Source organism: Littorina saxatilis, linkage group LG17, assembly GCF_037325665.1.
Source record: "Littorina saxatilis isolate snail1 linkage group LG17, US_GU_Lsax_2.0, whole genome shotgun sequence".
In the NCBI taxonomy this organism is placed as follows: Eukaryota; Metazoa; Mollusca; class Gastropoda; order Littorinimorpha; family Littorinidae; genus Littorina; species Littorina saxatilis.
Genome location: NC_090261.1, coordinates 37,743,031 through 37,768,698, shown reverse-complemented (window position 1 = coordinate 37,768,698; position 25,668 = coordinate 37,743,031). Strand labels below are relative to the sequence as shown.

The window sequence follows — 25,668 nt, the reverse complement described above, 5'->3', positions numbered from 1 at the left end:
CAGGCTGACAGACACGCACACGCACTCACAGAGAGAGAGAGAGAGAGAGAGAGAGAGAGAGAGAGAGAGAGAGAGAGAGAGAGAGAGAGAGAGAGAGAGAGAGAGAGAACAAGAACAAGAACAATTCTTTATTTAACGAGGGTAATAGAGTAAGCAGTGATCTGCTTTTTTACATCTGGCCCTCGCCCTAAAGAGGGACTAGTCTAAAATTGCTAAAGAATAAGCAAGTAAAGAAAACTACTGCTACATGATTATAATAAAATGAAAGTAAGAACATATCATCAATTTACATACAATACATTGCTTAAATGAAAAATGTAAGTTCATTTGACATGAGTTAAGAATTATAGAGTAGATTGCACTGACGCAACAAAGCTGTACTGAATGCCATGCCCATTGACATACACTGCATTCGAAAAAATCAGTGTATACATATACAAAATAATAATATGCTTACATTGTTAAAAAGCACCGGTTGTTGGTTTTAACAACCATTCTAGCGACAACAGATGTTTATTTAGACTTCATGAGATAAGACGTATATCTGGTCTTAAAAACGTTTGTGCTGCTAGTTTGCCGTAGGATTGTCGGAAGAGTGTTCCAGAGACTGCTACCTGAATAGACTAAACTAGATTTGAATAGGTCAATCCTAGGCAGAGGCATGTTCAGTCTCATCAATTGGCGTGAAGTTTTTAACGTGAATTTGGAAAATATGGTTTGAGGTACACATCCATGAATAATTTTATGCATGAGGGTACCTTTATTATAACTTAGCCTTGCCTTCAGAGGAAGAATGCCTAAGTTCATGTAGTCTAACTCAGATAGGGTTGTTTTCTTTAATAAGACTACTTTAAGCGCTCGTTTATGTAATCTAATTAGTGGTTTGAATGAATTTTCACTTGCCGAGTCCCACAAGGTAGACGCGTAGTCAATAACAGACTGAATATGAGCATTAAAGAATAATTTCCTGGCTTCCAAATTCAGAAAGTCCTTGATTCTAGATAATAGATAAACCTTCTTGGACACTTGTTTAGACAGTTGTTCGATGTGGTGTGACCAAGACAGGTTGTTATCAATGGTCACTCCCAAAACTTTATGATGAGAGAGAGAGAGAGAGAGAGAGAGAGAGAGAGAGAGAGAGAGAGAGAGAGAGAGAGAGAGAGGGGAGAAAGAGAGTTAGAGAGAGAGACGGAAAGAGAGTGAGATAAAGAGAGACAGCACACGAAGAGCGATTGCAGAAAAGCTCAAATGAAAAGAAGTCCCCTAAAATCGAGCGTCAGTTTCAACGTGAGGGATCCCCTCCATTGTTTGCTTAAAAGTGCTTGGGGTGGCGAAGGAGATACGCTTCAAGCACTTCTGACGAGATGTTACAGCCGGTCCACCTGATCGTTCAGGCATAGATGGTAATCATAAATAAATTGCATAAATGGTAATCACAAATCATTTGCATAGATTGTGATCTTAACGCCCCACTTCGCCTTACAGGAGGTTTACAGAACGATGACATCTTTCACTAAAACAGCAATACTAACCTTATGGGACACACTCGCAATAGCATTCGACAACATTAAATGACACTTGCAGATCACTTGAATTGCTATAATTTATCACGCGTAAACCATACACCATGTTCTCGTGGTTTATTCAACCCCCGAGCCATCGGGTTCCCGTGTGACGCACTTTTTGATACATGATTAATTGAGTCGTTTACGCTTTCAATGTTACTCTATATCTGCAAAAGCAGGTTATTGTGCACCTCAGAATCTAACATACAACAAATGACTGATAGTGACACAAAACAGAGTGGTGGAGTCTTCAAAGAAACTATAGCGGTTTGAGGAAACTTCGTCTGCTTTGGCAATGGTAATTAGATGCAGCTCATTTGATGTGATATGAAAGTATACGTTTGTATGCGCGCAATACTCAATCTACCCAGGCACAGCAACAAACAGAATAAAATGTTTGAAATATCAGTCGACCAGCATCTTAAAAAGGCCAGGGGAAAGTTGTATCTTTTGCGGTAGCCCACTTCCCCGTCATCAAATGAAAAGAGCTGCAATTTACACAAACAAGTCAACTCACTCATCCACCTCGCTTGGCATACACCCGGGCTCCCTACTTTCAACTTTTGAAACTTCAGGGAGCTCTGTGATCAGAAACAGATGGTATACGAGAGGCGGAGTGGGCCTTTAAATCAAAGAACTTCATTTTCTTTTCTCATATAGTGCGTTGCATGTCAGTTTAAAGTGCATTAAATGCATGATTTGGTTTCATCATAAAGCTTTATTGTGCTTAATTGGGCCATATTTAAAATGAACTGCTCCACACCGAAGCCTTGTCACGTTCAATTTGAGCTATGTTGACCTTTATTACAGCCAGAATGCGTAAATTTCAGTTCAATAATTGAACAATAAGCCTTACTGCCATTGTTTTTTTGTTTTTGTGTATTTGCTTGTTTGTTTATTTGTTTGTTTGTTTTTGTTTGTTTCCTTGTTTGCTTGCTTGTTTGTTTGTTTGTTTGTTTCCTTGTTTGCTTGCTTGTTTGTTTGTTTGTTTGTTTTTTTGTAATCAGTGGGTACTTTCTTTCACTGCTGGAGAGAGCTGCATGAACAGAAACTGTTTTCGGAGAAAAAAAAGCTCACATACTAAAAACTGACACGAATTAAAGCAGACAAGGGAGTAATACTTTAAGTGTCCTGCCGACTGCCGACTTCTAACGACATCTCTGTTTCTAAAGCCCGATATTAGTAGACGAATTCCAAAAATAGGGGGCCTAACTCTGTCGGGTTTGTATGGGTTGTGAAAGAGTGAATACCCTTGCCTTTTACTCGGACACATATTAGAGGAGCCAATCACTAGCGAGGGGTGTGTCGGAAACACGTGGACAGGAACACGTGTGAAGTTGTTTGTCAGAGGAACAGTAAGGGTATTCACTCTTTCACAACCTGTACAAACCCGACGGGGTTATTTCTGAAAATCGTCCATTGGGTGAAGTCTTTTCCACAAACCTCACGGCTGCACGAAGCTTTGGTTCTAAATTTTCGGTCAAATGACTTCGCGGGGTCTTCGCGAAGTCAACTTCGGGCTAAATTTAAGGACAGGCTTAAGGGGTGACACAATTACAAGTCTTGCACGAACATTGACAGATCTCTTAGACTAAAGATGATATTACTGTCGGAGAACAGTTTATTTTCTTCTAGCAGATTTGATAATGACATTAAGAAATAAATCGGGCCTGTTCATCAAAACGATTTTTTTGGGGTAATACAACTGCGATAAAGAAATGCAGCGCACGGTTATTATTTTACCTAACATATTATTAAAAACAAATCGATAGAAACCAAAGGTCCTGTTTAATGAAAAGTAGAGAAAACAACATTTTTATGATAATACAAATTTAATATCAAATAGCAGCAGGTGCCGGGAGTAGAGAATATTGTGCCATAAATAAAACTCTGACGATTCATGATGTGCATATCAACCATACAGACTTACTGCTCTTTCCCGTGTGAGTGGGAGTGTATGTGCTAGAATGTGCATGTATGTGTGCCCATCTGTTTGTCTGTCTGTCTGTCCCTCAGTCTGACCGTCTTTCCGTCTGTCTGCCTGCCTACCTGTCTGTCAGTCAGTCCGTTCGTCTGTCTGTCTCTCCGTCCGCCTCCCTCTCTGCCTGTCTTTATATCTGTGAATCACCGCAGGCCGATTCACTACAGGTGCCGATCATAGATCTGCTATCCCTCTACTGAATACATACATGTTTTGCTGGGATGTATTTGGATTTTTTTCTTTACTTGGGTTGTTGGGGGGGGGGGGGGGCTGTTTATACATGTGTATGTTTGGGTAAGCATTATTTGAGTGCATTCCTGTCTCAACGCAACAGCAGGATGAATTTCAAACACAAAGTAATTACATATTCTGTATTCTGTTTTCTTTGCTTGCTCTACTATTCCTGTCGTTGAACATTAAAACGAATCGAGCAAAGTCCCTCCGTCAAGTTGGTGGGACTCACGTTTTGGCAGACGACACAAGCTGGCAAGCAGACGACACGAAACTAGAGCCCATCAAGATGTCTTACTCCGGCCGCTGTGTTGTTGGTTCTGTGATTTTGATGCTTCTTGTGGGCATTGGTGCTGGAATCGCCATTGGCTATTTTCTCATACCAGGGAAGGATGACGATTCTTCGGACAAGACAACAGTAGCGTGAGTGTCATGTGTGAGATTGACGTATCTGTGTTTTAAATAATTATTCAGAAGCAGTGTTTTGAAACACGTTCTAGTCAGTGTTACTACGTGATGTTTACGCCATGATTATAGTGTGTGGGTTTAATATGTTCTAAATATAATTAGAATACACTACTATGTATATTATGGATTATGCACGATGGTGTTTACTGTTTCTTCTTTTCAATCGCTCAACACATTGAGATGTTCAACACAATGATGAGATGTTCGGAAAGCGAAGATCAATCCCGATTTTACGCAAACGCAACGACACTTTTAAGCGTAGCTAAAAGTTCTCAATGGTCCAGCTTGTTCAAGAACGTGTAAAACGCTCAACAGACATTTGGAGAAGAAGAAAAAAACCAATACAAATACAATTCAGCCTATCCGCGGCTGTGTGCAATAATCGTTAAAGATGCTCCGTTCATGTCTAAGTTATAATCTCATTTCTCTCCCTTGCTTTGTATGCTTTTATTGTATGTACCGTGTAGGTACAGTCTGTTATTGAACACACGAACAAATCAAACATGTCTCATGGTCTGAGTACTTATACTGTGTAGATACTGCTTAGTAGGTGGTATATTTTTAATATATTATGGAGAAAACAAACCATGTTTAAATCTTATTAGAAGGTGTTAAGATAAACAGATGATTTAAATGATTTGTTTTTTTTTAGAATACTCACGTTGTTCGTGCAATGAGATGACATAACACGTAAGGAGTCGTAATGATGTCTAATTCCGACATATGTCCAAGACGATGTACGCAGATTCTTGTAGCGGTGTCGTTAATCCACAAATCGTGTGTTGAGCGCTTGGAGACGAGTCCTCAACAGTAAACACCGTCTTCCATGAACAATAATACACATGAACAATAATACACATAGGAGTGTTGTTTGGAGATGTAAAACATCCAGTAGCATAAACTAACTGTAGTAAATCCGCAAATGTGTTGACTGTTCTTTCGAGATATAAATCCCCTACAGTGGTAACAAAAACTAAATGTAGTAGGCCTAAATCCGCACATGTGTTGAGCGTCTGGAAAGAAGAAACAGTAAACACCATCTTACATAATCCACAATACACATGGTAGTGTTGTTTGGAGATGTAAAACATCCAGTAGCATAAACTAACTGTAGTAAATCCGCAAATGTGTTGAGCGACTGGAAAGAAGAAACAGTAAACACCCGTCTTGCATAATCCACAATACACATAGTAGTTTTCTTTTGAGCTGTGAACCCTCTAGTAGCGTTAACTAACAGTAGTAAATCCGCAAATGTGTTGTACCGTAAGAGACGAAAAACGGTAAACACATCCATCTAACGCTAGTGTGGACGTACATCCGTTTTTGTTGAAACTATGCGGTTCATGTCAAGTATGTAAATAGGGGTCCCTCTTTTGTGCGGGGAAAGTTGTCACTTTTGTCAGGACTGCTAGAAATGCTTGTGTAAATGTAGACTATCTCGCCTTTTTATATTTAGTCAAGTTTTGACTAAATATTTTAACGTAGAGGGGGGAATCGAGACGAGGGTCGTGGTGTATGTGTGTGTGTGTGTGTGTGTGTGTGTCTGTGTGTGTGTGTAGAGCGATTCAGACTAAACTACTGGACCGATCTTTATGAAATTTGACATGAGAGTTCCTGGGTATGAAATCCCCATACGTTTTTTTCATTTTTTTGATAAATGTCTTTGATGACGTCATATCCGGCTTTTCGTGAAAGTTGAGGCGGCACTGTCACGCCCTCATTTTTCAACCAAATTGGTTGAAATTTTGGTCAAGTAATCTTCGACGAAGCCCGGGGTTCGGTATTGCATTTCAGCTTGGTGGCTTAAAAATTAATTAATGACTTTGGTCATTAAAAATCTGAAAATTGTAAAAAAAAATAAAAATTTATAAAACGATCCAAATTTACGTTTATCTTATTCTCCATCATTTGCTGATTCCAAAAACATATAAATATGTTATATTCGGATTAAAAACAAGCTCTGAAAATTAAATATATAAAAATTATTATCAAAATTAAATTGTCCAAATCAATTTAAAAACACTTTCATCTTATTCCTTGTCGGTTCCTGATTCCAAAAACATATAGATATGATATGTTTGGATTAAAAACACGCTCAGAAAGTTAAAACAAAGAGAGGTACAGAAAAGCGTGCTATCCTTCTTAGCGCAACTACTACCCCGCTCTTCTTGTCAATTTCACTGCCTTTGCCATGAGCGCTGGACTGACGATGCTACGAGTATACGGTCTTGCTGAAAAATGGCAGCTACTTGACTAAATATTGTATTTTCGCCTTACGCGACTTGTTTTGTTTTCTTTTCCCCCCTGCTATTTTAACCTAAAGAACAGTTGTGGCGGTAGGTTTAAGGGTTGTTAAGGCGTGGGGGTTCGTAAAAGTGTGGAGGTGGGTTTTTTCTCAAATATATGATAATGTCACTTATTTTAACAGTTGTGCGCATCACACACACACTCACACGTACATACAATCACGCACGCGGTTACATGCACGAACGGGTATTTTGTGTCTCTCCTTGGGGGAAAAAACGGCTACATTTGCCGGGTAAGGCGGGGGCGGGGGGGGGGGGGGGTCTCCGGAACCCAGGACCCTCCTCAAGCGGACACACATACACACGCAAACACCCCACACACGCATGCACGTACACACGCACACACGCACGCACACACGCACGCACGCACGCACTGTCTGTCTGTTTCTGTCCCTGGCTCTCTCTCTCTCTCTCTCTCTCTCTCTCTCTCTCTCTCTCTCTCTCTCTCTCTCACTTTCTCTCTCTCTCTTTCTCTCTCTCTCTCGCTCTCTCTTTCTGTCTGTCTGTCTGACTGTCTGTCTGTCTGTCTGTCTGTCTATGTCTGTTTCTCTCTCTCTCTCTCTCTCTCTCTCTCTCTCTCTCTCTCTCTCTCTCTCTCTCTCTCTCTCTCTCTGACAGATCTAAAATACAAAAGTGTCTTCGGTTTTCTCGGCAAACACATATTTGAATAATTTTGAGCAGTGTGAGAGGAAATAAACAAAGAAGCAACTGGATGACCTACATCACACGGTCAATGCTCCGAACAACACCTCTGTGTATATATTTTATTTTCCTCGCAGCGAGTTACCCTTGGTCTAAAAAAAAAAAGTCCCCCGAAAAGGTAGACACAGTTGCAGGCTGTGAATTGTGTGTGTGTGTGTGTGTGTGTGTGTGTGTGTGTGTGTGTTAAAGACACCCATAGGACCATCGCATCGTCCTGGTTTACCTACTGGCTTGCACTAGACGGAAGGCACCCACCTATAAATTGCATCAGTATTTGAAACACCGAAGACACACGGACAAGACACACGGACAACGGGTTGCATTTTAGTAGAAATCGCCGCGTTGCGGCACGAAAGTGAAAACACTACTAACTTCATGGTCCGTGAATTTCAAAAGAAGGTCTACTTTTTTTTAGGAGAAGTTGGACCCTTATTCTAAAGAGGTTTGGAAAGGTATGTAGATTGTGTGTGATGCTAGTCCCCTGGTTTCACGACCCGACAGAGCCAGTGCCCTGGTGGTTGTAAAGAAAATGGGTTTTGATACACTGACTGGGATGAAAGAGATAAAAGCATACACGCTGAGTTTAAAAGTAAGTACAAAACAACATTATTGACGAGGTGGAAGGAAATGGTTTAAAAGACCCCCCCCAAAACACACACACACACACACACACACACGCTTGGTGGGTGTTAAGAAACGTAAAGCAAGCTAACAAAAACCGCCAAGTTACATAGAGCTGGAAGAGTATGTCATTATTGAGATTGAGACACACACCGGAGCTTACATCAAAGCAACAGCCGATCGAAGTATTCTACTCCCTTATCCTTATTGTAGAACTTTATTAAATAGTTATTATGTATTAATACTACGGTAAGAATGAGGTGTAGCATACTTTAATCGACCGTCGCAGTGACACATTTTTGGGGGGTGCCTTTTAGTGAGAGACACGTACAGTAGCAGTCAGAGAGATATTGAGAGAAGAAGAAAATGAAGAAGACACCCGAGGATAAAAGAAGGAAGACCACCGTATGTTAGACTTCTTACGAAAAACAAAATAAAGAGAAGTGAGAAAAACATGGAAATGATAAAATAAATCTTAATATGTGAGACGAATTAAGCAAAAGAATGTGATAACTCAGCGACAAGAAGGTGGACCAACGTAGTTTAGCTTTCTTACGAAAACAAAATGAAAGAGAAATGAGAAAGACATGAAAATAATAAAATAAATTTTAAAATGTGAGACGAATAAAGCAAAAGAATGTGATAACTAAGCGACGACTTTAGTTTTCAACTGCTGTCTACACTATACAAAGTATGTCCACGAACACCCTGTTTACAAACCCTCAACATAATTTATTCTCAGGTGTACAAACAGAATGTTGACAGGCGCTTGGTGTCGCCCTGTCTTGTATTAAATCGATATTGTAGGTTGTACATACATCAATGTTACATAGATCTACTTCTTTCTGCCTTAACAAAATGCTACCTGGGTCAAATGTGAAGGGTAACATTTGTAAAATATTTTGTTTGATGTTGTATTTTATAGAATGAAACGTCTGTGTGTGTGTGTGTGTGTGTGTGTGTGTGTGTGTGTGTGTGTGTGTGTGTGTGTGTGTGTGTGTGTGTGTGTGTGTGTGTGTGTGTGTGTGCATGCGTGCGTCCATGTGTCCGTGCGTGCGTTTGTGCCTGTGCGTTTGTGTCTGTGTGTATATATATATATGTGTCTGTAACTGTTCACGTGTCTGTGTGTCTGTTAATCCGTCCAACCCCTCAGCCATACCCGCAGTCACTGGTTCGGTCAGTCAGCCTGTCCCACTATCTCTCAACATCCCAAGCCCCCCCCCCCCCTTAGTAACCCTTACCCCCACCCCCCTCCCCCCTCCCCCCTTCCCCCCCTCCTCCCCCCACCCCTCCTCCCCCCCCCCCCCCCCCTCAGTCTTACTGACACCCCCACCCCCGCGCGCCCATCGTTTTATTCTTAATGCGTGTGTGACTGTTTTCGCTCGGTTTCAAATCGAAATACGCTGGATAGCGCAGGGGCATCAGTTGGTTTGCACGACAAAGCGAAGTGTGTAACCACCCCACTGCACAAACATGCAGCGGTTTGACGAACGCTCAACTCACTGTTTAAAGGGTCCCTCCGTGTTCCGTGGTGATAGGGAGGACATTCGATTTCCAATGTGGTTACATTCTGACAAGAACCTAAAACAAGTCGCGTAAGGCGAAAATACAACATTTAGTCAAGTAGCTGTCGAACTCACAGAATAAAACTGAACGCAACGCAACGCAGCAAGACCGTATACTCGTAGCATCGTCACTCCACCGCCCGTGGCAAAGGCAGTGAAATTGACAAGAAGAGCGGGGTAGTACTTGCGCTGAGAAGGATAGCACGCTTTTCTGTACCTCTCTTCGTTTTAACCATATCTATATGTTGTTGGAATCAGGAACCGACAAGGAATAAGATGAAAGTATTTTTAAATTGATTTGGACAATTTAATCTTGATAATAATTTTTATATTTTTAATTTTCAGAGCTTGTTTTTAATCCAAATATAAAATATTTATATGTTTTTAGAATTAGAAAATGATGAAGAATAAGATGAACGTAAATTTGGATCGTTTTATAAAAAAATATTTTTTTTTACAATTTTCAGATTTTTAATGACCAAACTCACTCATTAGTTTTTAAGCCACCAAGCTGAAATGCAATACCAAACCCCGGCCTTCGTCGAAGATTACTTGACCAAAATTTCAACCAATTTGGTTGAAAAATGAGAGCGTGACAGTGCCGCCTCAACTTTCACGAAAAGCCGGATATGACGTCATCAAAGACATTTATTCAAAAAATGAAAAAAACGTATGGGGATATCATACCCAGGAACTCTCATGTCAAATTTCATAAAGATCGGTCCAGTAGTTTAGTCTGAATCGCTCTACACACACACACAGACAGACACACACACACACACACACACACACGCACATACACCACGACCCTCGTCTCGATTCCCCCCTCTACGTTAAAACATTTAGTCAAAACTTGACTAAATGTAAAAAGAGAAAGAAACATAGAACGAAAGACAGACAGAAAGATAGAAAGATAGAAACCAAGCAAGAAAGACAGGAAGAAACAAAGTACGAACTAAGATAAAAACAGTTTAGAACAAACACGTACACAAAAACATGGTCGATATAAATGAAAGAACAGAAACAAAGAATCGCTTATGAGAGTGAACAAAGGTTAACCATGTTGGACATTGGTGATTCTACCTTTGGTGGCTTGACGAATAAACCGACAACTGCATAAAGGGATGATTCTGGTTGATTCTGTCAAAATGCGTTTTCAACAACAACAACAACAACAATAACAAAAATAAACAATTTAAAATAAAAAATATGTCAAATCACCCCAAGAGTAAATAGTTCAGTTTGGAGTTTGGAATGATGAGTGACTCCACACACCACGGATACCTTTAATTTAGTGTTTGAACAATCAGTTGTGGTTAAGGCAGTCTTTGCACACGGTAAATGCTCAATCTTTCTTTTTACTTCGTCTTATTTGTTCGACGATGGCAGCAGTGGAATTTGTTAGATTTCAGATTTGAATTGGGTTTCGTCTGCTGGACGTAGGCGTACCCGCCAGCACTGAATGAAATATGACGATGAACTGAATGGGGATTTTGACGCGGAGTAGTAGGCCGTAGCCTTATTCACATACAATCATTTAATTACCATAGTTGTAGAGCATAGAAGTTAATCATTGCAGGTAAGTCGTAAACATAGTTTTGATGTCAAATTCGCCAGATTTTCAGTTTTTCTAAAATGGCGTCATATATAGTATCTCTGCCTGCAAAGCACTGCGCACCGCACGGGTGCACCATGTCTTATCGTGAATATTATTGTGACTGTTATTTCCTTGTTTTTTGTTCTGGTCGATAGATAAGCGCGCACTACTGACCCCACAGCAAGTAGTAACAGTATCCGGTTTTCCAACACGATAAGAATCTCCTGATTAAACCCTCAGATTTGTTGTCTGTTTCTACTTTGAAAACTTTAGTAGACATTGTTTTCGGTTCCGTGACAGTACCTGTGACGGCTCTCCTAAAACTTTTGTGACTTTGTTACAGTATGGCGCTGTTTCTGCTACATTGTGCTGTGTTGTTTATGCTTTTCCAACCATCTGAATGTATTCTTTTCAGTCCTTCAGGTGGCTCAAGTGCGGTTAAAGGGTAGGCTATATTTTTGTTATCATCTGTGTGTTGTTCTCGGCACAGCCTATTATCTTTCATAGCTTAAATGAACTTCTTTTTGTTTCATTCTGCATAAACGCGTATCACTTGTGTTGAAAAAAATGTTCTTAATGCAAAATTTCAATGACTCTCAAACCTTTAAGGTTGAAGGATAAAAGATAAAGAGAACAACGGGGAAGTGGATTTCCATTAATGCTGAAACTGAAACAAGAAATACAGTAAAGTTTCTGGAAAATCGAATCGGCTCACCATCTCAGATAATAATTATGTCCAGGCTTTTACAGATCGGAGATGGTGAGTCGACTCGATTACATGGGAAGGACAGTACCTTACATAGGAGACAGGAATTATGTTTACCTGTAATTTCTATTATTTTACCAATATTATTCTAAACATACAGGCAATGAAAAAGGAAACCGATCATAGCTAATCGTTAATATTTCGTTTGACAGATTTCTTCCCGTACAAATGTTGTATATCAACAATGTGTTCGAGAAGATCTCACAAAGTGAGCAGCTTTTGTGAGAGCCAAGATTCTAACTTGTATAAAATACAATAATAACACAATAATTATAAGAACAAGAAGAAAATATAATAAAACATGTACCGGCTTGTAAAATGTCAACACTGGAATATGTAAGTTAATGATATGAGGGCGCATGTACGTGCAAGTGCGTAGAGGTATGCTAGGTATATTAACTGTCCTTTGAAAGTCTATGATACAATTTTTTATTTCTATTTGTCGTGGTGTGTCACCTTATTTATGAACTAAGGCCGAAAATAACATACAAAAAATACCCCAAAAAAGAGTCCTGAATGCTGTGTCCTAAGTCTTGAGTATGTGCAGGTACCAAGAGGAATGCGAGGAACAGGTGAAACTAGCCGGTACATGTGAGCCACCCCTACCCCGCTATTACATCGCTACACGCAAGTCTGGCAACCTCACCGTCGATGGTCGTCTTAACGATGACGCGTGGAATAACGTCCCGTGGACTGACGACTTTGTTGGTATGGTTTTCATATCCTCCTCCTCTTCCTCCTCCTCCGCTTTGTCGCTTTTTGTCTCTCTCTCTCTCCTCTCTCTCTCTCTCTCTCTCTCTCTCCTCTCTCTCTCTCTCTCTCTCTCTCTCTCGAGTTGCTCTGACAAAATTTGCTTCAAACTCGCCAAAATGACCAATGTTGGATTACCAACACATGTGGAAGGCATCCTAGCCACCTTGCTGTCAGACCACCACGTTAAATCTTGGAAAGTTGCTGGTGAGGGACAGGATACAGTTTTTGTACTTCGACTGAGCGCCAGTGAACACGACAAAGCAGCCGCCATTACAACGGCTGCCGCTGCCGGACAGTGGAGGAAAAAATCAGCAGCGCAAATCCGCCGAGATAGACAAAGAGCAGAGCAAAGGAGATCACAGATGGGCGTTAATTTTTGTCATGGCCATCCTGGCTTTCAAAATGAATTACCAAAAGACATTACTCTTGGTCCTGATACACAAAATCAAAACGATGCAGTGTCAAAGGTTGTGACAAATGACAGCGCAAAACAACAACACGCCAGCACAGAGAGCGCACGTGACACACGCAGTCTGACCGCTCCCACACAGCACGTTTCTGCCCACTGTGACACTGCAAGGTCAGCCACGTGCGAGATTGTCCCCTCAGAGACCTGTGTGTTGTGCTGTGACGTCACCGGTAGCAGACGATGAAACCACTGCAGCGGAACTGGCAGTAACAGACCGAGAATTTGAACCACACGATATATACGATCTAGCCTCAAACTGCTCAAAAAACGTTCAACTGAAAGGAAGACTGTTAAACAGAAACAGAAACCGCACTCTCAAAAAAGTAGTATGTGAAAGGAAAGGAGGAAAGAAACAGCTGATTGCAAGGGGAGACGCCGGACTACGTGTTGTCATATGACTGCGAAACAGCCGAGACCACGTCGTACCGACAAGAGGAAGACATGCCCCCAACTACAAGCAGAACAGATGCACAGATGACGCCACACTCACACTCTTACACAACGCACACACACACTTAGAAAAACCTGGCTCTTTTGTACGCATTCTTTTCATAGACTTCTCTTCTGCCTTCAACACTATCCAACCCTGCCTCATGGCCCAGAAACTTCTCCGCTACAGCGTGACTCCAAGGCTTATCCTGTGGATTATCAACTTTCTCGTTAACAGAACCCAGTCAGTCCGCTTTCAGACAGCTCTCTCTTCCCTTAGGTCCACCTCCATAGGCTCTCCACAGGGTACAGTTATCTCCCCTGTGTTGTTCACACTCTACACTAACGACTGCAGTGGCACTGACTCCACCCTTCTTATCAAATATTCAGATGATACAGCGCTAGAAGATCTCTCCAATAGTGACGCAACTTACTTTGCAGAAGTAGAACGTTTCAACGCCTGGTGTAAAGACAACTTTTTAGACCTAAATGTGACAAAGACCAAAGAACTTCTGATAGATTTTAGAAGAAACCCTGCCCCTGTCCCTGACCTGATGATTGATGGTGTGACTGTTGAGCGTGTGACTGAATATAAGTATCTTGGCACAGTTATCGATGATAAGCTGTCCTTCAATGCAAACACCACCCTCATACACAAAAAATGTCAGTCACGCATCTACTGCCTTCAGAAACTTAGGAAGTTGAATGTGAACCCTTCTATCCTCCAAACTTTCTACCGCTCTTTCATTGAGTCTGTCATCACTTTCGGTTTTGTGGCCTGGTATGGAGGTCTGAGCGTGAAGAACAGGAATGTCTTAGTGCGAATGATGAATGTCAGTAGCAAGGTGATTGGCAGGCAGCAAGCAAGTGTGGAGTCCCTGTATGAAAAGCGTGTGGTGAGAAAGAGTAGGCGGATAGCTTCAGATAGGTCCCATGTCCTTGCCCACCTCTATGAACTCCTTCCATCTGGCCGTAGACTTCGCACGCACAAAGCTAGGACACTCCGGCTGCAAAACAGCTTCATCCCCAAATCCATCACCCTTAGCAACATGTAAACACATCCACATACCCGACCCAGCCCCTCTTCTGCCAGTGCAATCAGTAGTAATGTACATGTATGTATTGGTTTTATGTACAACGTATATTTTCTGATATATTGTATGCTATGATATTTTGCAATGATGTTTAGCCATAGTTCGTTATACGCGCAGGTGTGCGAGAATGTAAGCGCAGTGCTTTAAAGATGTCCATGTATGAACGTGTAAGTGGGCGTAGTCGAATGTCCATGTGGGAGTGGAGCATATAAGAATGCCCATGTGTGAATGTGTAAGTGGAGCGTATAAGAATGTGTAAGTGGAGCGTGGTGGAATGTCCATGTGTGAATGGGTAAGTTGAGCGTATAAGAATGTCCATGTGTGCGATGTGTAAATGAGACATGGATGTGTTCATGTCTGAATGCGTAAGAACAATGCAAGGAATGTCCAGAGAGGTATGTGGAAGGTGTTTCTATAACCTGCCCTGTTATATAGTGCTATATGTTTTATGTAAAATCAATGTCTTGTTTGTACTATTGTTATGTACCACGCCTGAATTTCTCTATGAGATAATAAAGTATTCTTATTCTTATTCTTATTCTTATTCTTATTCTATCCGGCGGCTGCCCCAAGTCGACCGCAACGCCTTTCGAGAAGAAATTGACCATCTCACTGCTGATCTGCAGGTCATTTCTACACTGGTACAATGCTACCTGTGTGCCATGCCAGACTGACTCTTTTCGCTGAACTACGTACAGTAGACACACACATTTCATTATTTTTGACAAACCGCGATCGGTATTGATAATAGCGTGTTGAAAACGGAACAGTTATTTCCTGACTTGGAATACAAGTTGGATGCCTCCGAACGATGCATTGTGTTTGTAGCGGACTGTAACCAATATGAACACTGATGATCGCCGATCGTTCGATTTCCCAAACCCCACGTACCCTCTCGCAATGGACCCTGTGTTTACGCGAATAAACATTCTGACTTCTGACTTCTCTCTCTCTCTTTCTCTCTCTCTCTCTCTCTCTCTCTCTCTCTCTCTCTCTCTCTCTCTCTCTCTCTCTCTCTCTCTCTCTCTCTCTCTGTCTCTCTCTCTCTCACTCTTACTCTCTCTCTCTCTCTCGCCCTCTCTCTCTCTCTCGATCGATCTCTCTCTCTCTCTCTCTGAGTCTCTCTCTCTCTCTTACTCTCTCTCTCTCTCTCTCTCTCTGAGTCTCTCTCTCTCTCTCTCTCTCTCTCTCTCTCTCTCTCTCTATCTTGTTTTCCTACTTCGTCCATTTCCTCTGTCTTTGCGTCCGCCTTTCATTTCTTTATGTTTGCCTTTCTTTCCTTCCCTTCCTTTATTTCTCCTTTCTATCTTTCTTTGTTTTGTTCTTTTTTTCCTTCTTGCTTCTTCGTTTCTTTCTTCCTTCCTTCCCCCTTTTCTCCCTTTTTACATTTAGTCAAGTTTTGTTTTTTCTTTCTTGCCTATCATTCCTGTGTTCTGAGCCATGTGTGTGTGTGGTGTTTTTTTTTTTATCACCTTCTTCATGTGTTGTCCTCATGGACACACGACTAACGACTCCGTGTGGCGCATTGCAGACATTCGAGGGGCACCCCCCATGTACCCCGCACCCAACAAAGAGACACGGGTCAAAGTCATCTACGATGACACCCACATATACGTCGCCACCCGTTTGACGGAGGACCATGTGTGGGCTACCTACACAGTTAAGGACAGCAGAGGTAAGATGAGAAGAAAAGAAAAAAAAGTTAAATAAATAGACAAATAAATAACGCATGGTAAAGCCAGAGAAGAACAGTAACGCGGACTATATAGTTGCTACGACTGACACACAGAACATTTAAACCAAAATTAACCAAAATCGGATTACAAAACAAAACTGAACTGTCGGCGTATAGATAAAACTTGTACAAAATCAGACCAGTGAACTGTTCGTATTCTTATCATTATCTTTTGAAACCTTGTCTCCTCCCGTATTCTGTATGTTTCCAGCGTATTGTGTGTCACAAACCGTACGCTAGAACTAGGTGTATATATACATACTAGATGAATACCCGCTTCGCCGGGTACGGCTTCGCCGGGAAGAAGTTGAGCACGAAGGAAGGGATATAAACGCGCAAAACACTGGAGAATAGTAAAAATAGTATAACGGGAATATGGATTGAGCGTTGTCGACAGTGACCTTCTAAAAATAGAAACGGGAATATGGATTGACGCCACACGAAGGAAAGGAGATAAACGCTGAAAACACTGGAGAAGATAAGGAAGAGTTACTGGGAATGGATCCAGAGAAAAACCAAAATCGGTTCAGCGCTGCGCGCTGAAAGCACGTGTTGAAATATCTCATCGACCAGGTTGTGTCCGGGGTGTACCTGAATATGGTCACCAAATTTGAAAGAGATCCATCGAGAACTTTGACCGTGCATCGCGGACACACACACACACACACACACACACACACACACACACACACACACACACACACACACACACACACACACACACACACACACACACACACAAATCGTATATATATATAGATGCAATTTTAAATCGAGGATCAAAAAGCGAGAAAGTTCAGTTATTGGAACTTTTAACTATAGCGTTATGCATTCACACTGTTTCTTGTTCATTGGTTCGGGTACAGAATGATGATGGCTTTCTTTCGTTTGCAGTGAGAGTTTAACATTTTACTGTATGGTCTACAAACCTTATACCTCACAGGTGGGCAAAATATAATAAGATATATAGGAAGTGATACAACGAAAGTCTGAATATAGGCTACAGTTTCTTGGTATGTAGTTTTACCTGTTATCTTCATGTCATTCAATCCCTTTTGGTTTTCCCTTTCAGTTTATCAGGAAAATGCATTTGAGGTAAGTGACCGTTTTTCATACATCCCACATACGTACGTACTTAAAATTCAAATAAAATGAATAAAAATAAATAATGCACGTTCAGGCTAATACTAGAAACGATAAAAGTAACGACTGATTGCTTGGTATCTCTACATAACATTAACATTGAAAACAAATATACTTGCTGTCCATTTACAGTCGATTAACCGGGGACATAAAAACACTTATGTGACAAGTTTGTGCGATTGTGGGGAGTGGGAGTGGGGGTGGGGGTGGGGGTGGGGGGGGGGGGGGTGGGGTAAGGGTGTGGAGAGGATGATATCGAATTGATAAGATGTTCTTTTTTCAGATTTTCTTCGACGTGGACAACAGTATGTCTTGGTAAGATCTAACTGTACACACTTTTTTTTCTTTCTTATTTTCGAACGTTTCTGTGTGTGCATATGCTTACTCGTAAGAGAGAAACAGAATTGGTGTGCCTGCTGAATAAAATGGCCTCTTCTCCAAATCAACAAACGTTCATGTTTGGTTGATTTAACAGAACTTGATAATGGTTGTGTTTGTAATATATATGGGAAAACAGAACTCACACCACAGTTAGTTTATCTTGTGAAATGACAGGATGGAGGTTTACCTTAAATATATTATATGATTATGTGTTTTTGCCGTCTTCCCCATTTTAAGGTATAAAGAGTACGAAATCAACGCTCTGGGGACCACATGGGATCTAGCCTTAAGTAGAGTGAGTACACGATTGTAGTCGCTGTGTCTTCTTTCTTTCTTTCATCGTGTCTTTTTTTAATTAATTTATCTATGTTGATAATTATTAATTTATTTATACATTGTTTGATTGATTGATTGACTGGTTGATGATTAGTTGATTGATTGATTGATGGATTGATAGATGGATGGATGGATTGATAGATGGATGGATGGAAAAATGGATGGAAGGATGGATGGATGGATGGATGATTGATTTATTCATATAGTCGTTCATTTATTTAATTCATTTGTTTATGTGAATATATGTTGATAGTTTCGATACATATATATTTACTCATTTTTCAATCTGTTGAATATTAATCATTTATTTATCCATTTGATTGTTTCTTCTTGTGCTTCGTTATTCATTTCTGTATTTGCGGTAACAGCTGGTGTTTTGTTGGTGTTTTTTTATATTTTTTATGTTTTACTGTTTTTTTGCTTTTTATTAATTATTTGCGTAATTTATGTTTTCTTTATTCGTCTGTTTATTTTCAGGCTTACATGGATGGTGGAGACTTCACAAACTGGGAGGGTATCGGTGAGAAGGGAGTGTACACTGATGGTGGTGTCAACAACATCAGTAATCCATGTAAGTTTATGTGTGTGTGTGTGTGTGTGTGTGTGTGTTGTGTGTGTGTGTGTGTGTGTGTGTGTGTGTTGTTTGTGTGTTGTGTTGTGTGTGTGTGGTGTGTGTGTGTGTGTGTGTGTGCTGTGTGTGTGTGTGTGTGTGTGTGTGTGTGTGTGTGTGTGTGTGTGCGTGTGTGTGTCTATATGTCCCTCTGTATGTATTTCTGTCTGTCTGTCTGTCTGTCTGTCTATGGATGTGTCCGTTTTTGCAGCTGTTTCTCTGTGTGCAGCAAATCTGAAGAGACTACGAGTATATCAGCCAATTTAAAGGCTGACATAGTCCTATTTAATTAGTTTAATTACTTCCAGGGCTTTTCCCATCGTTGCGGGGATGTATAAATTAGGCTTCCTGCAAAGTTTTAGGTTTGAAGTCCTTACCAATTACGAGAAATAATTAATTCTTTATTGCATTGTTTAGCAACAGTTCTCCAGGACTTGGGCTATTTCTAGACCGTTGACGTCACTTCGTGACGTTTCGTAAACCAAAGATGGCGTTTGAGACTGTTCTGTTTACATTCAACACTATCAACACCACTCTGCAATACTGAAATAATTTCTGTGTTCAAAAGCTACAGCCAATCGTTATTATATCCCCTTAGGTACAGTTTTATAACATTATTGGCACATGTAAACAATATGAATTAATTAATGAACGCTACAAATATGGCAGCCTTTAACTGAACTGTGCACATTTAGCACAAAGCTTAAAACTAAATTTGTTATTGAAATGTTTTTTCAGCCACGTTCTGGTCAACCGAGGTGTCCTTTCCGTTCACTGCTTTGAACGAAAATACCACACGCACACACCACACACCTCGCGATGGGGAGGTCTGGTTTACCATATTCGCCAGGTGAGCAGAGAGCAAACACATGTAACAACTCGATGACAGACAGACAGACAGACGCATTTATTCACACACAAGCGAGCGGAATGATATACAAATACGTGTTTATACACACGCACGCATACACATAAGCACGCACACACACACACACGCACACACACACGCATGCATGCATGCACTAACACACACACACACACACACTCACCCACACACACGCACACACACACACACACACCACAGACACATACACACACCACACACACACACAGAATGATAGACAGAGAGATGACAGACAGATTGACAAACAGACAGAGAGAGTTAGATGAAGCCAGAGAGACACTTCGACAGACAAGCAGACAGACAGGATAAGATGTTTGATGGGTTGTGGACAGACCAGCTTTTTTGTCGGTCCGAGGGGGAGCAAATCGTCTTTTGTTTCATATTTATTGACCAAGGCCGAAAAACATCGTTTTTGTCATCATTTTGGTAGTGAGAAAATAAGTGCACAATCAACACAGGGAGCCATGCTTTGAAACACGAGTTCCGTTTTGATAAGCACACGAGTTTCGTTTTGATAACCACTGGCAATCAAAGCTGGCGTGTGAAAGCAACTTTCTGTGTTTTTGAGTTCATAAAATGTTGGGATGAATATGTCAGGTTTGAGGATGCACAGTTCTGTAGGTTCATCTCGGTATTCCGCCCCCTCGGCTTTCAGTTGTAAATATTAAGCTGAGTGATCGAATGTGGAAGCTACGTTGGGTCAAAGGTCACAGAAGATTTGCGTCGTGCAACGAAGGAAAGAATCGCGATCTTGTTTCCGACTCAGTGCCTCTTTGTTTTTCATTAAACCTGTCATTCTGCTTGCTCGGCTTTGTTAGATGTTTGCATATCTTGTTGCTATTTTATTTGCTTTTATTATTATTTCTTATTTGCGCTTCGTTTATCGATACAACGTCAAAATGTGTGTGTCAGCTAGGGTCAATTGGTTTGACTTGAATTTGACGTTCGTGTTTCTCCGAACGTCTGCGTATCAAAACACAGATACATGCACTCCATGACTTTGTAAGAAGACAAAACATATCGGTAGGTTTCATTTGTTTATGATGAATGTATGACCTTTCATGAAGTAGATTTGTTTTTTGTTTACTTTTGCCAGTTTACCAGTTCGTTTTTGGAACTTTGCAAAGCAGTGTCGTGTCGTCTGTTTAGGTCTGGGGAAACGCCAATGAAAAGAGCCGAAGAATCTATTGGGTTTGCTTTTGATTTTATCCATGTTTATTACCAATTCAGTGCCCCATATGGCTTTTTGACCAATCAGGACGGATTCTGGGTGACCCTCTAAATGTTATAACGTTCAGGCAGGGACCCTTTTTGTTTATCACGCTAAAAATTAACAAGACAAAAGTAAAAATGTAATTCAACAATATCAGGGTAATTTATTCTAAAGAATGACACTTCAAATGCTGTCAGGTAATACTCTCTTTATCTAAAAAAAAAATACCGAAAAGCGAGTTTTGTCGGTGGGTGCGTAACGGAACAGCAAGGCACCGCCCATCGTCTGAGTGTGCAATGCCGACCGCTCACTTGAAATCTAAATGATCAAAGTTCGGAAAAATCAAGTGAAATTGCGCCACTCGCTTTACATCAAATGTATCTTTACGTCATTTCCCATCCGTCTGGAGTCGGTTCTAAATCTGTCGCTCTCTGTTCAACGAGAAAAAGCGAAGCAACCGAAACGCATGTTCAACATGGTTTATCTTGTGAGATTGTTATGTGTCAAAGGCATTTGATTTGTGAATATTCATCACGTCAGGTGTGTTACTCTGATTGGCTGACTCAGGTCACGAGAATTCTTTGACTGACAGGCATAATCAGGTAGAAGCGCTCAAGTTCCCATTGCGGCTGTTCTGTCTAATTCGCGGGGTTGCTTCGAAATTTCTTTTGGTCGAATTAAACGGTAATAAAACCGTTATTTCTAATATGCTGACTGTTAGCAAATGATAACAGACATGTCTCACAAACGATATCAGCATTCGCCTAAAAGGCTCATGCTTGATATCTTTTTTCTCGACATGTCGTGTTATCATTTGCTGACAGTCAGCATATTAGAAATAACTCATAATAACCTGCTTCCTGCAACTAATGGTAACCGGGGATTTATTGCATGGGGAACACGAGATTTATTTCCCAGGTGCTTGTGAATGAAAACTCGTGAAAATGATGACAATATGCGATAACACCAAGAACAATTTTTCAGTCTCACTATAATTTTTTTTCTTCCAGGCCCGAGTATCAAACACAAGCCAACCAGTCAACTGGGCAATATGAACAAGTAAGTGATCTGCAAATGGTTTTATTTCAAAAATCAATACTTAAAAATAACAACATTATTTGTTCAACTTTGTGAAAGTTACATCCTGAACTTCAACATAAAACCAATTTATTTCAAAGATTGAAAATCGGCGTTATGAATTTTCTCTTTTTTAATTTTGTTTTCTTAGGTTCCTGGATCAGATGCTTCCTGGTGGTCGTGGAGCCCCATAGGTGCCGTGAACCTGCATCTGCCCAGCAAGTGAGTAAAATGTCACAGTCTTCCGATAGCTCTCTAATAATCAATGATAGTCGATGTCTGGTCGTTCATAGCAACGCTTCTATTTTAGAAGTACAGATTTTGCAAGCCACAAAAGTTACGTTTCTTTTACGTTAACAGTACAAATTCTTTTTAGAAAAGAAGCGTGAAGCTGGCACGAGGTTGGCGCAGTGTGTCTAAGAATCGAAAGGTAGAAGATAGTGAGTCTAACTGTCTGCCTGTTGAATTATTTGTCTGTCTGACTGTCTGTCCGTTCGTCTGCCCACCCACCCCGTCCATATCTACACTCTAAAGAGAAATGTTCCACTTTTGAACACTTTGTGACATAGTACATAGTTCTGGTTCAATAAGTGAACACTTGTGGACACTATGTGTTTATCATGTGTGCCTCTTTTGCTGGTAGAACTATGTAGGCCTACTATTTCACAACGTGTTCAAAACGTGTTACAGAAATGTGTTCAAAATAGGAACACTTCTGTTTAGAGAATGTTCCTATGGTCAAAGTAACCTAACCATGACAACAATCCCACCACCAACACCAACAAAAGTAACAAATGGTAGAGTTTGAACAATCCTGCCCGCACAATTCAGCAATCAAGCTCTATTACGTTTCATATCTGAACCAACATGTTGTGTTTTCAGATGGGGACTGCTGTATTTTGCCAACCAGACGACCGAAACCATGGACGACAATCAGTTTAGGATGGCATTTCCGGACTGGAATGTTTACTACGGTCTTTTCCATGTCTTTGATGTCCTGCAGGTAAGCTCTACTGTTCCACAAAGCCGTGTTCTCAATTCATGTGTCAGAAAGGAAGGGATAAGGCTAAAGGAGGGGTGGGGGGAAGAAAAGTAGCCCAAACATGCCACAACTGGGCCAGTTCTGGTGGGTGTTTTTTTAGGGCAATACCCGTTGCCAGAACTAATGCCAAAATTGTCAAGCCAATGTTGGGTCAGTTCTGGCATTGTATCGGCCATATTACCTTCTGGCATGCCATAACTGGGCTAATTAGGGCATGCGATAATTGGGCCAGATATAATATACTGGTCACCAGTTGCCCGATGCTGGGATTTTGGTGGCCGCGTTTGCCAGAGGTTGCCAGTAAAACACCAGCACTGGGCCAATGTTTATTGGGAAGCGGGAGGCTAGGAGAAGGTGGTTGGAGTGTGTGTTTGTGTTTGTGTGTGTGTGTGTGTGTGTGTGTGCGTGCGTTCGTGCGTGCGTGCGTGTTTGTGTCACTGTGTGAGTGAGTGAGTGAGTGTGTCTGTCTGTCTGTCTGTCTGTCTTTCTTTCTCTCCACCTTTTCTGTTTTTGTCTTTTTTTCGTTCCAACCTCTCTGTTTCACACCCGTTTTCCGTTAGTTTTTTTCTTCTTTCTTCTTTTTGCCCCTCCTTCCCTTTTGTCGTTCTTTCATTAGGGGAAGTGTTTCGTTTTTCTGTCCGGTCTCTATCTCAAAATGTATTCCTTGTTTTTGGGTCTGTTTTTCAGGAGTTCAAGGCCGCACGCGGCATGTTTGTGTCGGACGAGAAACTGATCCACTTTGACCCCTTTATCGCCAACTGTTACACTGGCTTTGAGGTCAAGCTGACCATTGAGGGATTTACAGCTAACATGGCCGCTACAAGCAATCCTGGCAGAGTCGGTTACATTGACCAAAATCGTCGTGTATGGTTTCACCAAGGCAAATAAAAATACAAATAAAATTTTAAAAAAGACCACACTGATTCACACATACACGCCCATGTGCACGCACGTCCACAGATACACTCTCTCTCTCTCTCTCTCTCTCTCTCTCTCTCTCTCACACACACAGACACACACACTAGCACGCACGCACGTATTCACGCAAGCATACACACACAAACACACACACACACACACACCCAGTGTTGGATTCGGGTAACATGATTAAAAAGAAAAGAAGGTTGGACGGCAGTGTGTTTTTTTAATGTTTTTTTTTAAATTAATCGGGCACCCTTCATTTTGATTTGGCATGGAGCGCAACATGTCTTTGTGTGTGTATGTGGTGGACAAAAATGTCAGGGTCGACAGAAACAATAGGGCTGGCCGTGTTACCCTAATCTTACTCTCTTTTTTTCCTTCGCACCTGCGAAGAATTTCGAAATTGTCTTGTAATTTTTCTTTCGTTTCAATTTGTTGTTATTTGCTTTTTTTTTGGTCCTTTTTATATTTAGTCAAGTTTTGACGAAATGTTTTAACATTGTTTTTTCTTGTCATGGTGAAACATCCAACGTTCAGTCTGTACATTTAATGTATTCCATTGTTTCTTCTTCTCCTTCTTCTTCTTCCAATTCATAACTTGGGTCCTTTTGGACGTTTCAAGTTCAGCAAAAATGTTCTTCAAAATGTCGTCGTGTTAGTGTGACTGTTCGCTTGTTTGGTGAATTGACTACAAATATTTTGTTGAGTGAATGAATTGTATTGCTCATTTTTCACTTATAAAATTACGAATATGATAGTATATGTTCTTCCAGAATATGTCGCAAATCAGTCTTCGGGGACCAAAATCCGGCAATTTCAATTTGGAATTAAAAAAATGTTTTCGTTATTTTGAAATTAAATCGGTGTTGAATTCATCTTTCTTGTTGTAGGTTATCACTATGTCAGATTGTGTGTTTATCCTTTTGTGTAAATTAACACTGTGTTCCTGTCTTCCTCGGTTCTTTGTCACTCAAATAAATATTGCTGATTTCTAACAAAAATCGTTTGCTTTCCTTTATTTCAACCGTTACCAAATTAATATTATCTTTCCATATCTAGTGCTAAATCTCTCTCACTATTTCTCTCTCTCTCTCTCTCTCTCTCTCTCTCTCTCTCTCTCTCTCTCACACACACACACACACACACACACACACAAACGCCCACACACACAAACGCCCACACACACACACACACATACACGTACGCGCGAACTCTCTCTCTGTCTCTCTCTCCTGTATAAGTGAACAGCTCAGATCATGGGTAATTTTAACACCTTCACATTTAAATGCTTATTTTATAGCCATCCATTGAATTGAGAAGAAAACAAAGCATACTAAACTGCTAAGCATGAATCAAACAATAAGAAAATAAAAAGAACCAACAGCATCGTTTTGTATGTGTGGGTAGTAAACACGTTTTATTTACAAAACACGGCGGAAAATGGCGACAAATTTGTTGCACAGCGACAGGTCACTTTCTTCAACCAAGGCCAGTACTTTCATACATGACAAAGGAAAGCAAATATGGCCTGAATAATAAAGTTATAGTGTTCCTTTGCGTCTCTGAGTGATAAACTGTTTTAACCAACTATCTTCTGAAACGTAATTGCACTCAGCAGATTTGTCTTCCGCTCATAACTTTCGTGTCACACGGTCTTTGCGACAAACAGATAGATCGCATTCTCGCAGAAAATCATTGACAACACAGACCAGTCATTTTTGGCTCACGTAAGTGTAGCCTATGCGATCATAACTTTGTC

General features: G+C 40.8%; 1 protein-coding gene across 1 annotated transcript; it reads left to right on the top strand.

Moving 5' to 3' along the window:
* Positions 1 to 4,011: 4,011 nt before the first annotated feature.
* On the top strand, positions 4,012 to 24,910 carry LOC138951839 (uncharacterized). Its single transcript, XM_070323397.1, has 13 exons — positions 4,012 to 4,200; positions 11,452 to 11,481; positions 12,350 to 12,510; positions 16,079 to 16,222; positions 17,355 to 17,377; positions 17,709 to 17,740; positions 18,044 to 18,101; positions 18,620 to 18,713; positions 19,491 to 19,602; positions 21,880 to 21,928; positions 22,098 to 22,168; positions 22,829 to 22,949; positions 23,676 to 24,910. The coding sequence occupies exons 1-13, from the start codon at positions 4,067 to 4,069 to the stop codon at positions 23,874 to 23,876; spliced, it is 1,230 nt and encodes a 409-aa protein (XP_070179498.1). The 5' UTR covers positions 4,012 to 4,066; the 3' UTR covers positions 23,877 to 24,910.
* The last annotated feature ends 758 nt before the right edge of the window (positions 24,911 to 25,668 follow it).